The sequence below is a fragment of the Apus apus genome, chromosome 20 (genome assembly GCF_020740795.1).
Source record: "Apus apus isolate bApuApu2 chromosome 20, bApuApu2.pri.cur, whole genome shotgun sequence".
Classification (NCBI taxonomy): Eukaryota; Metazoa; Chordata; class Aves; order Apodiformes; family Apodidae; genus Apus; species Apus apus.
Window position 1 is genome coordinate 2,589,666 of NC_067301.1, and position 12,892 is coordinate 2,602,557.

Here is a 12,892-nt window from a genome sequence, read left to right on the forward strand (position 1 = left end):
TGCCACCAGAGTGTAAAATAGTGCCCTGCGAGTAACTACTCCCACATCTGTCACTGAATGGCTTTGTAAGCACGTGGGATTGTTTATTTTCCCTGGTTTAGTCTTTCCCTGGGGAGCATGAGGCTCTCAGGCCTTTACTGACCTGTGGTCAGGCCATGTGGTGAGATCTCAAGAGTCAAGTCTCTCTCCTCCAGGTATCGTGGTGCTGTGCCAAGGATCCTGGCCAGGTGGTGGTTTTAATGAATAGGGCTGCTGCTGCTGGTGGTTTGTGTTGCAGCCCTCAGCCAGATCCAACCAGGCTCCAGGCTGCTTCATGCACATGTGCATGTTTTGGAAGGACCTATGTGGTGCTGGAGCTGACGAGCTGGGCAGAGGTCATCTGCTGTGCAGCAAAGCAGGGCTGCAGAAAGGAGTCCTTAGAAACATCTCTATCGTCTGTTCTCATCTGTCTCCATCCACCTCTGTTGAGCTTTGTTTTTCTAGTTGCCACACTTTGGCCAGCTTGAAATGCTGAATGGGCCACGCATGGAGAATGGTCCCTTTCAAGACCCTTGGAGGCTGATGGCAATTTATTTAATGTTGCTGTTTCTCATTCATAGGACCAAGTGTAATTCATCCTTGCATCTCAGAGCCCTTCCCTGCATCAACACAGCCTCTTGGCTGCCTTGCAGTGCAAGTGTTTGCCCTCCTGACAGGATGACAGCAGAGGGGATGGCAGGCCAGCTATTTTCTCCCTCTTCAGTAGCTCCTGGTGACACTTCTGTATCCTTCTCTTACAGAGTGTGCTCAGCCAGGGTTATTACCTCAGTCTTGATCAGGGATCTTCCTGTGCCTAATGTGTTTAAATTTGCTGCCTTCTTTCTTTGTGAGAGATGGTGACTTCCCTCTACTTGTGTCCCAACCACCCAAGGCCAGGTGGGACAAGCTACTAAGATATCTTCCTTGTTTAGTCAGACTCACTCCATTGCAGCCTATTCTGGGCAGCAAAGTCTGTAATTTTGTTCATATCATGTGATCTTTGCATCTGGAGAGAATAACCCCTAAATACGGTGCCCGCGCAGAACCACATATTATTTTCTTTGGCAGACATGGTTTGTCTGGCACTGCAGAGTAGCTCCTGTCCCTTCTGCTTGGCTTTTACTGTGAGGATAATATATTGACCTGTGAAGAACTGACCTGGGATCAAACACTAGGCCCAGCTACTACAAAAGACTGCCTGTTTAGGGAGTCATTGTCTTTCCTGTTCAGGAGAGCTCTTTTCCATGGGAAAACTCCCACAGTGATTAATGGAATCCTCCTTTTCATTTCTCACCACTCCCTTTGATAAACCCAAGTTCCCTGAGGCTTACCTGTTCAAGGTGCCATCTTAAAACAGACTTGACTGCTGAACTTTAGTATCACTGTCCTAAATTCACACATCTGAAGGGAACAGGAAGGTTAATTCAGTGCTGTGGAGACATCCCTCACTAACTCTCTCTCAGCCTGTCCCTTACCTGTGCCTTGTGATTCTTATCACCTCCAGAGCCAACCAGCAGGACATGTGCTGTCTGGTGCAGCAGCTGCATGGCTGCTCCAAGTGAGCCATTCAGACAAGGCAAGCAGAGTCTCTGTTCTGTGAAGACCACTATCTCATGAGGTTTTGGCACCAGAAGCCAGTTATAATATAAAATCTGACCTTATAATGGTCAGAAATCAGCAAGGAAATCAGTGTTTTCTAGTCTCCTTACCCTGATGCACCACTGCCCTTTCCTGGATGGAAGCTGAAGTGTCACAAGGTGTTTCAGACCTTGTTTTGCACCTAGCAAACATTCTGCTTCCACTCAAGCAGCAGAGACCTTGATTTGGGGGTAGCAAAAGAGAGAGTAATCTTTGGTCTGGTCTTGCTGATGCTGTGAAACACTGAGTGACAGTGGGAGAGAGCTCTGGAACTAAGATATCTGTGTATTCTCTACTTACGTGAGTGCTGCTGACTTGAAAGCCAGAGCATCACATGTGCCAGTTTCTAGCATAATGACTCAAAAACTAGGTCAGTGTCTTTGCACTGTGTCAAGCATTTATGCTTGGGAAGGCTATTGACTTGTCAGCACCAGGGGTGTGTTAGTAAATCTCTGGCAATAGTAACAGTAATCTGTTCACAGTATCTTTGATCTGAAGGTCTTTAAATGTGGTGCAGTTGTCATTAAGTGCAGTTCACAGTCCAGCTTTCTGAAAACAGCTCCACTGTACGGAGGGGGAAGCCGAGGCAGGGAGCCATGATGAGTTATTTCTGATGACATGACTGAGCCATTGCCAGAGGTAAGGAGACAACCCAGGAGCACTGGCTCCCAGACTCCTGCTCCGAGTCACTAGACAATCTCCCCAGCCTAGTTAGACCCACCCTTGGAATATGGTATTCCAAGGCATGTAGCTCCAGCTGCAGCAAGACTTCTCTGCTGAGCAGTGATGTACATACCAAAGAACCAGATAAACATTTACTTTTCCTTTGTGTGAGAGTGCTGCAGCCAGCAGGGACTGCAGGGGCTCCCTCCCCCTCTGCAGGCAGGCAGAAGGCAGGGAGCTTGGAGGGATTCATTGGAGCTGACTTGCCTCAGTTGGAGGCAGAGTTTTCAATTATCCAGGCTGCTCCTTTTTCTTTTTCTTTTTTTTTTTTTTTTGGTGCTCCTCCCACCATGTGGAGAGCCAGATGTTCTAAAGAGGGTGAATGGAAGTGTGGAAGAGCAAGGCCTCTGGTGTGCAGGGCAGGGAAAGGTTAGTGCTGAGTATAATAAGAGCCACACTTAACTGATTTAGTGGGCTGGGAATGGGAAGGTTTCCTGTAGATGGAGTCTGTTTCCCACATACTCTTCCTGGCTCCTGATTGGTTTCACTCCCTGCTTTCCCTCTTCCCAGCTCTAGGTTGGCTGTTCCAACCAGACTGGGACCAGGACTCAGGGATCTTACCTGGTCTTTGTAGTTCAAACAGATGAGCTCCCTTTTTCCCACCTTAGCTACATGGTGTGTGGGAAGCGCGTGAGCCTGTAAGGTTTTGGAGAGCTGCTGGTTTCAGGGCTTGCTGGTGTTAGTGGAGGGAGCAGATGTTCTTGTCCAGGGTAGCTCTTCAGTCCCTTCTCAGCTCCCTCGGGGAGGTACTTGTGTAGGATTGAGCCTGGCAGAACCAGCACCAACAAAGTGATTCAGCTCTCCAGCATTTTAACAAGTGGTGCGTGTGTCTGGAGTGGCAGTTTGCTGGCAGGGCTGCTCTGCTGCCTTGTGGAGGAGAACAGCAAACCTGCTGTGGCTGTAGCCACGAGAAAGCATCTCTCCTGGACTCTTTCTGCTTTCCAGCCCATATTCCAGCTGAGGTGGGATGCTCAGCTGGTATTTAGTGCCACTGTCCCATATATTTCTCATTCCAGCTCCAGCACTGGCCTGTATACTTTGCTCATCAACCTCAGAAACCTTTGGCTATGCTGAACAGTGTCACAATGGGTCCCATGCTATTTCCATGAGCAAGTGCAAAAAGCCAGGCAAATGCAGCTGGCACTGTGAACTGCTGGGAAGTCCCAGCAATTGCAGGATCTGGTTGTCATGGATATTGTCACCATGGAGCTGTTACCATGGTGCTGTCTGCTCACATGGACAGAGAGATGCAAAGTATGCTCATTCTTTTGAGGAAAGGGGGAAGAACAGTGGATACTAGAGGGCACAGAAGCTTTCAGACAGGTGCTTAGGGAGGTTAATAACTACTTTGTTTTAGAGTTTTGCTGACTCTGCTGCCTATGTCATGTTCCTTATTTTTCTCTTTTGTACCTTACAATAGCAGCCAGCAGAAGGAAGTGAGACAGATGTAGTTGCTGGGTCATCCACAGCAGTGTTGCACTGTGCAATAGAGGCAGCACCTTTCTCTTGGAAAAAATAAAATTAAAAAATCCAAAGAGTGGTTAGTAGTAACCAGTGCTTGGCTTTTACCTGATCTCAGTGTAAACCTCCAGAAATACAGTGTCTTGCTGAATATGAGGATAGGGAGGTGGAACTTAAAATCCCATCTTCTCCTGCAGGCCCCTTTTCCTTGAAGGAGCACACTCACCTTATTTTAATTGCTAGGGAATGTCTGGGCACCCTTGGAAGGTAGTTTGGCAGCTGTTAGTGACCTTGTCAGGCTGCTGATGGTTCTGGAAGAAGAAGTTGAATGAAAAATGACTTGTGTCTGTTCCAGATATCCTTGTGTGGTTTGGAGCAGAGCTAATCTCACTGAGGCAAATGCTGGTTTTACTCCATTTCAAATAGAACATTATCAGATTTAATAAACAATAATAATTCTGCTTTGCAAACCTACAGCTCCTGACTGCCTGAACATTTTGCCTCTATTTATTAAACCCACCAAACACTCCTGTGATAGAGGGAAGGATTAATTTTTCTCACTCTTTTAATAGTGATTATGGGGCACAGAGACTGTGGTAAGTGGCCTCCCATGGATGCTGTGGCTGTCAGGAGCAGGATCCAGGAGTTCCTGTTTCCTGCCCTGAGCTCTGGAAGGCCCTTGTTTCCTCTGTCCCACAGCATTAAACTGAGGCAAACCCTGAACATCATTGTAGTGACATGGAGTGTAGGGCCCTTAGCAGCCTGATTTGGAGCTGTTCTAAACAGAGCTCTGAATGCTCCGGGTGGCTAAAGAACATTGCCTTTGATCTGAATATGCCAGTTGCTCACTTCCAAACACATTAGGCTCATGAGGCAGTCCTCTTCCTGGCCACAGAAGATGTTTCTGTGGAGGAGCTGTCACTGCAAGGCACGGATTAATGATTTTTCTGGATTTGACAGGAGTTTTTGTTGCTGCTAGCAAAGCAGGTTTTATGCCCGTGTGCATTCAGTTATTCCTGCTGCAGGGTGGGTTTCTGGGGTTACGCAGCCCACTCAGCATGTTGCTCAGGTGTAGCACTGGGTATAAATGCCCTGCTTGGAGTGAGGTGCTCCTGTTTTGTGTACAACTTAGATTAGAGAGGCAGCAAGGCTGCCAGGGGCCCAGCCAGCAGCTGGGAGCAGCTGGGCTGCAGGTGGGTTCACAGTTTAAGGGCTGCAGCTTCTCCTTCTCTCCAACTGGGGAAGGGTGTTACAGAGGGCTTGTAAGGGGATGGTAACACCATGCAGCAGTTAGATCACATCAGTGAGAGTCACAAATCAGTTAGAATTGGCACCGATGGAGGTGGAGGGAGGGAGGCTCTCCAGAAACATCCCTGCTCCTGCTGGGCTGAAGGGATGTCTTCATGTTGTCTGCAATGGGAGTTGGCTTGGACCCCAGGTATCCTGCTGATAGCACTTGGGGCAAGATCAGCTCATGCAGTGCAGAGCTGGGGGGCCCCCAAAGAGATGCACCTACATTTGGCAGGCACTTTTGAAAGCAAGAACCTCCGAGGCTCTTTTCACATGCTTGGCTGTAGCTGGTGAATGAGAGAGCCTGTGTGTACACATGTGCCTTAGGGACAAAGCAGCCCTTTACTTGACCAATTTAACAACCTGTAACCTGGTGACTGCATGCAGAAAACAGCCCTGTCTTTTTCTGAACTTCAATACTGAAAAAGAAATCTTAGTTTTTGTATTCTTGGGGCTCAGTTTCCCTGCCAGAAAAGTGGGGAAAGCCAAATGAACTTCCCAAGGAAAAAGAAGGGTGAGTTTAATTAAATCAGTTTTGTCAGTTGCTTTGACAGCTGCAAATATAAGTAGTTGCTATTATAGCCACTAATAATTCAGAATTATATTTAATGTTCTTTTGGTTCTCTTCTTTGTATAGTTGCCAGAGGTAACCAAGCATTTTTAGGTCATTTTATTACTTTTTAATACCTAGTTTGGTGTTGGATTTCTGCTGTACTTGCCTTCGTGTAGAACACGTGTGTTTGTGCCACATGCACTCAGTCAACAAAAAGCTTCACAAAAACCATGACCACTGTTCAACCACGAAGGAAAAGAAATGTGGAAAATGCAAACAGGCCTCTCTGAGAAATGTCTGTTGATCACTTCATGCCTAAGCTGGTTAGTAATGTGGTATTGTTTGATGCTCAGGTTTACTGATTGAATACATGGCTGTTGTGTGCTGTAGTCAGCATGTCACCTGAGGATCCCCTGGAGCTTGCCAAACAGGGATTAATTACTCAGTGCTCCCTGTGTCTCTGGGAAGCAGATGTTTATCAATTTAGCAATGGGGAAGTCAAAGCTAAGAGATGAGTGATGTGGCAGCTAATACCAGCTTTGTTAGGCCTGCTCGTTGCTCCACTCATCATAAACCATCTCTTTTGTAAGACTATTCAGCAGAGTCAGAAGCAAATGGGGACTAATGATAATCTCACTAAACAAGGGGCTTTGTGGTTGAGCTCTCACCACCAGTGCCCCTCAGTAAGGATGTCCTTTCCCCTCTGATCTTGTCTGGCCTCCTCTACCACCTCCGCCAGCTCTGTCCTTCTAACTGCACTCCAAGCACAGCTTCTGAAACACAGTTCCAGGCACCCACAGAATTACCTCAGCTTGTAGTGATGCCAACGACTTGATTTCTGCCTCCCTTTGCCAGGAGGACTTTCTTGCTTTGATCACTTTTTGGATGTGAGTGATTATTCTCCTTGGTGCTTGGCAGGGCCATTTAATGCAAGTTAGTAGAACCAAGCCAGATGTGTTCTTGCTGTCCTCTGATAACAGTCTAGGTTATTATTTCTGTTCCCTTGGGATGTAAAAATGCTTCTGGGAGGGTTTTTGTCACCTAAAAATCATGCTGCTGAATGGCTTCTTTAAAGGACAAAGAAAAATTCACAGTGCAAACCCCTCTGGACTGTGGGGAATTGCTGATAACTCTGAGCAAGGAAACTCAGGCCTCATCCTTTCAGCTGGAAGGGCTCTGCTTTCCACGGAATGACTGGCAGAAGAGCTTGTGGATTGTTTTCTCTCCCCTCACGACGGAAATAGCCCAAGGCCTGGAAAAGCATTAGCAGGAAGAGCACAGCATCAGGAAGTACACAGGGCACCCAGCCAGGACATGACTGCACAGCTTTTAGCTGCCCAACAATTGGGACATTGCTTTTTTTTGGGAGAAGGGGTTCAGTTCCTTCTTGGTTTCGAGTCAGGTGCCTGCAGCTGGGTGAGCATGGGAACCCAGAGTGCTGAGCATCCCTGTGTGCAGCCAGCAGCCACTGCCTGGGGTGTCCTGTGGATGTCAGGAGCCACAAGAGCTGTGGACATGACAAGCATGGAGGTCCAGCAGGGATCACACATGACACTTGCCATACCTGTTCTTCTCTCTTCTGTGTTCGTTCAGGATGGAGCAGTGGAGCTCAGTAGTGCTGAGGTGGCATTACTCATCCCAGTGAAGTTATTCCAGGTTCTCAGCTTGTTTGTGTAACTGAAAGGGTTTTGCCTTTTATCTATGACACACTGGTTGAACAGTGGGAGGATTTAAATTTGGGAATGAAATTGGCAGAGAGTTTAGCCCAGTGCTTATGTTCTGCAGTAAGCAGTTGTACTGAAACCTATTATTTCTCTAGGGGAGTGTGATCAATGGACTCTGGAACTGCATTTGTGAGCAGGATAAGGGCATTCTGAACACAAGAAGCCACATGTTGTACCCTTGAAGGGTGGGAAATGAGGTGTTGAAGAATCTGATGGTCTCTTTCCCCAAGCCTTCTGCCTCTCTGCAGCAAATGTGCTGGGCCTATCTTGGCTATAGGAAGCAGGGGCTGTCAAGAAGCATCTCAGCTAATGCTGCTTTAGTTCACAGCCAGCTTTTTTGCTGGAAGGGCACAGGTCATCATGAAGTTCAATGGCATTCATGCACATCATTCTGAGGAGGGACAGTGGAGTTTGTGAGCAAGGGAGTCAGTAGCTGGCATTTCTAGATTCTGCAGGTCCTTTTCTCTTCCACTTGCAGCTTATCCAAGATCACAGAACAGATTGTCAAGGTCCCTTCCAACCCAAATCATTCTGTGATTCTATGAATGCCTGGCTGCACTACCCCTAACCACATCTCAGCCTCAGAATTCATTTCCCCAAGGAATTAATATAGTTAGAAAAACCTTTTATGTCCTGTCTGTACACCAAATATAAAGCTCAAATTTCATGCTCTCCTAGCCATAGTCAGTTGTGTTCATACCTTCATGGATACCAGACCCAAAATGTCTTCCTCCTCCACACAGAGTCCAAATGTATCAGCTCCTTTTGTTAGTTTATGATGAAAATGGGAAGTAAATTGCAGATGCTCTCTCCACCTTCTGGCAAGAGATCTGTTGCTAGACCACCTTGCTGCACTGGCCTCTAGCTGATGTCTGCAGATGGAACAACGGCTGCTCTTGCTTTCCTGAAAATAAAAGCATCCCCAGAAACCCCAGCTCTCTTTTTTGTAGCTGGTTATTATGTCCAGCTATCAGGAGCATGAAGAAACCAAGTGGAAAAATTGAATCTGGCAGGAAGAGTGCGATGCATGAAGGCACACGACTCCCAAATCCAGAGAACAAAAATAGCTGTGAGAGAAAAAAATTGCCTGAAAGAAGCTCTTTAATTATTCCATTTCATTCAAAAGCTTTGCCCCTGGCACCCCAGGCTGCTGTTGGTGTAGGGCAGCTCTATGTGTTGCAGTAAAGCCTCAGCACTGCATTATTAGAGAGAAAGAAGCTTCTTTTCTGGCTGTCTTTTCAAAGAGCTGGTAGCAGATCGATTGTGGCCAGAGCCCTGGGCACAGGGGGATCTGTCCTTTCCTAGGGAATCACCAGGATTGCATTTTCAGTCTGGCTGATGCGAGGGTGAAGGAGTTGAGATTTCTGCTTGGATTTTAGAGGCTGGAAGAAGTGTTGGAGGAAAGCAAAGAAATAATTACCCAGGAGGTTTTTTTTCAGTCTGGTGGAGAAAGTTCCTGGGTTGTTGTTGCTATGGCACAGAGGACTGAAAGCCTCATGATGGTGCTTGCTGCCACTGCCATGGAAAGGCAAAGTCATGTCTCTGTGCTGACAGGGCAATAACCAGCAGCCTGGTGGATCTGTGTTTCAGGGCACTGACAACACCCTGTCTTCTAGAAGCCACCCATTCCCTTCTGTGGTGTCTGAAGTCTACATCTGTCTCTAACGCCTGCAAGCTGACACTTTTGAAGCTTATGAGGAGCACTGAGAATATTGCAAAGCTCTGAAATGCTCTTGTGGGTGTTGTTTGTGTTGAAGGTGGCCACACTGACATCTGAGTTTTCTCTAATTAGGGAGCAGATATTTGGTTTTCTATCTGTCTCTGAAATTAAGTCAACTGCAGTTGACTCCCTGTTGGCTGAGATGTTGTTCCAAGGATCATTGCAGCAGGACAGAAAAGTAAGATCTGTTAGTTTAATTTTAATTTGAACAAGTCCCTTGCTGCCCAGTGGCACAGGTACCAGCTGTACTCAGAACCAGCAGGAGGAAGAAGGGAGGGATGCCAGGTCAGGAGAGCAGTGCAACTCTCTACCTGCAGAGAGTGTGGTCTGGCCTTCTGCTGGAGTTTGCAATGTCCCTTTTGGTTGTGTGGCTTGAGTGAGGCTGCAGATGCAGCAGAGTCAGGCCTTGGGCTGGGGAGTAGTTTCACTGAATTCCTGCTCCCACCCTGGTGAGGGCAGGTTTAGTCTCAAGCCAAGTCTCTGCCTAGGATGAGAGAAGTGATGAGTGGGGTGAGGGAAGGTATAAGAAATGCTCCGTTTAAAGTGCTCTGCAGGTATCAGACTTTCTGGAAGTAGGTATTTTTCCTTGCCTGGCAGGAAGCAGAGGAGCCAGCTCTAGGCAATACTTGTATTTTCTTGCATCCGGTGTTTTTTGAATGAAAGCAGATTCCAGGCTGTCTGCTATGGTATATAATGGTGATTAATAACCCGGCCTGTTTCCTCTGGATTTGATGTTCAGCTTATGTTAAGATGTAGGGAGGATTGTTTGCTGAGATGACATCAGGAGCTCTTGGATGAAGGGAGCAGGGACACATCTTTTCTACACACAACACTGGCAGGGTTCCGGTGCTCCTCACTGCTCACAGAGCTGAAGGACATCACAGCTCTTTTAGGAACAGCAGACCTACCCCTTCTCCTTCAGATTCACTTTTTGAAAGAAACCAGATGAGGAGGGGGTGGCAGTGGAGTCACAAGTGGCCTGTAAATGGCCAGCATCCTCCTTCTCCCCTCCAGTGCTGGATTTTTTTTAAAGTCTGGGTGTAATATTACAGGAACCAACGTTTTAAATTACAAACCCACAAATTTAAGAAGCTCCTTGCAGTGAAATTGGGGTTGCATAGCCTTGGTGTAGGAGGCTGGTGTGAGGCTTACCACATTTCCAGGTGTGTGGTTAGAGAAACAACTGCCCAAGTAGAGACATCACAGAGCAGTGAGCAGCTCTGCAAGGGAACACTCTCAGGTTTACAGTGCTTACTGTTGGACTTTGGCCTCAAAAATGTCATTTCATACCACATGCTTCAGTCTGGGAATGCCTCTGCAAATGGCTGATGTCATGTCAATATTTCTCTTTGTGAGGGAGGCCTGGTGACCTTTGCAGCTGGATTCTAAGTGTCTCATGCCACATCTGTCTAGTGACGTGGAGAGAAAACATCCGACAGTCATGGAGCAGATGTAGCTGTGTGCAAGCAGAGCCCCAGGCCTGTGAGAGACTTCTGGTGTTCAACAGCAAAAGGACCAAGACATGTTTCTGCTTGAGATATGGTTCCTGAGGTTCAAAGGACATGATTTGCCACGTGGCTGCACTTCAGGCACAGCCATAGTTTAGAAAATGGGGTTTGGTGGTACCAAAGCAAGCTGCTTGTGCCTGATGTGAGTGGATGGCTAAGGTGTGACAGTGGCTATTTCTGTGTCACTTGGCATTGCTCCCAATGAACAACATTGCCTGCAGGATCAGAACAAGGCCTCTAAATGAGTTTGCTGTGTAAAACTACCACAGCACACCTGAATTTCTCCATGCACTGACAGAAGGTAGCATAATCTCCATCTCTTTTTCAAGCCCTGTAGAATTCATTCCTGATGAGGTGTGATCCTTCTCCTGAGTAAGTCAGTCCTGAGCTTACATAGCAGCAAGAAGCTCCAAAGTGGGAAGTGTGAGTCACTCCTCCTGTCCACCACCAGCACACATACCTTAGTCCTTCTGATCTTTGTTCATCTAGGACTTCCTGGCTTCTTTCCCAATCATGAGAAGCAATCATTCATTATTTCTTGTTGTTGTCATTGCAGGGCAACCATTGATGAAGTGGAAACAGATGTGGTGGAGATAGAAGCAAAGCTTGACAAGGTAAGAAACCAATTCCTTGGTTAGGAAACCAATTCCTGCTTAGGAATATGGCCCCACCAGACTCCTCTAAAAAGTGATCCCATCTCAGGCTGCCAGGAAATTAATGTGTAACTACACTGGGGTTGTCAACAGGACCATGTCTCCCTCTACTGACAAGTACCTGTCAAGGCTCCTTTGTGAGTTGGGACAGGAGGTCCAGACTTGGGCTCCTCATGCTGCATGATGGTCTTCTTGTACTGGTCCTGGTTCTCGGGGGACTGGCACTGCTTCTCCTGCTGTGAGGAGTTATTTTGGTACTGTCTTTTTCCCTTTTCCAGCACCCTGACTGTGCTGTTCAGCTGTGTGGGGTGGGAGCCATTCCATGGCCACACAGCACGGGCACCAGGGCATCAGCTCAGGGGTGTGGGGAGAGACCTGCAGGTAAACAAGGGGCTGTATTCAGCCTGGTGATGGTGGTTGCTGTCTTTTTTTCAGCCAGGCTATGCACCACTGCTGTAATCTGACACTGGAAGTACCCTCTCAGGGACCAGTTTGGCCATTTTGCATTTGTGCTGGTGATTCTTTACACGCAGTTGGTAGTTTGGATCCAAGTCAGAGGCTTTATGATGGAAGGTGGCTTTTCCACCCCGACTCTTCCTGATGTCTGAGACACCAGCCAAGTTGTATCTAAACAAGAACAGAGAGAAATGAAAAACAGGAGCCAGAAGAGCTGCTGGCTTTTTATCTGTGAGATTTTCGAGAGCTAGAAAGGGATAAAACTCCTGTGTCTGATGGAGAAATGGGCTTTGTTGCAGTCACAAGCCCTGGGCAAAGCTGTGTCCTATAAAACCTATTTACTAATGAAGCTGCTTGAAATGGTTGTCTGCATAAGCTAACTAGTCTCACTGGTGAAAGCTGCAAAGGGATTTAGGTTATCTTTTTCCCTCTAAGCTACAGCTCTAAAGATAAAGTGTGGGGTGGAACTTGCTCTGATTCTAGCATTACTGCTGTCAGTGTTCCCTGTAATTAGACAACTTGGTGTGCCAGGAACAATCCTGGAGCAAGGAGGGTGGCCTTGAAGTACAAGAGCTGTTCAGGGCTCTCAGCTTTTTATTGTTTTGTGTTGTTCAGTGATACCCAAATAGCTGGCATGGCTGGTTCTTAAAGAGCAGCAAGCTGGCAAGGACTGACTCTGTTTCTCTGCCTTTTACTGTGCCCCTGAGGACTCAGTTTCTGAGCGATTAACCTTTTAACACCTGCTTAAAATGGAGGTAAAGGGCACTATAAATGATTCATCCAAGGGAACACCAGAGATTTGGGCCGGAGTGCTGTTTCAAAAAGGTTTCCTTCGTTCTGCCCTGTGCTCCATCTGCAAAGCCATGGCTGCTCCCCTTGGGAGGGTGCTTGTGCTGAACGGTCTTCAGCTACTAGTGACAGCCTTGGCCACAAGTGTGTGCGCAGAGGAGCGCTGGAAACCGCCACGTTGCAGAATAGGCTGGATTTCCTTTCCAGAGGATCTGTCCAAACCCTTGGTGTACGTCTGGGCTCCAGATGTGACAGGAACTGCATCTGTTTGCTTTTCTTCTCTGGGCTTGGATGGGGTAGTACAAGGCTGCTAGCAACCAGGGCTGCTCTGTCAGATTGTACAGACAGGAGAGGATGTG

The 12,892-nt window shown here is 47.4% G+C and overlaps 1 protein-coding gene across 1 annotated transcript in view; it reads left to right on the top strand.

Annotated features, from left to right (window-relative positions):
- The window catches only part of ACAP3 (ArfGAP with coiled-coil, ankyrin repeat and PH domains 3), a 74,768-nt gene that overhangs the window by 24,854 nt on the left and 37,022 nt on the right, over positions 1–12,892 (top strand). Inside the window, exon 2 of the mRNA XM_051637188.1 lies at positions 11,192–11,249. Within this exon, the coding sequence (XP_051493148.1) occupies positions 11,192–11,249 (58 nt within the window). The remainder of the gene's footprint in view (positions 1–11,191; positions 11,250–12,892) is intronic.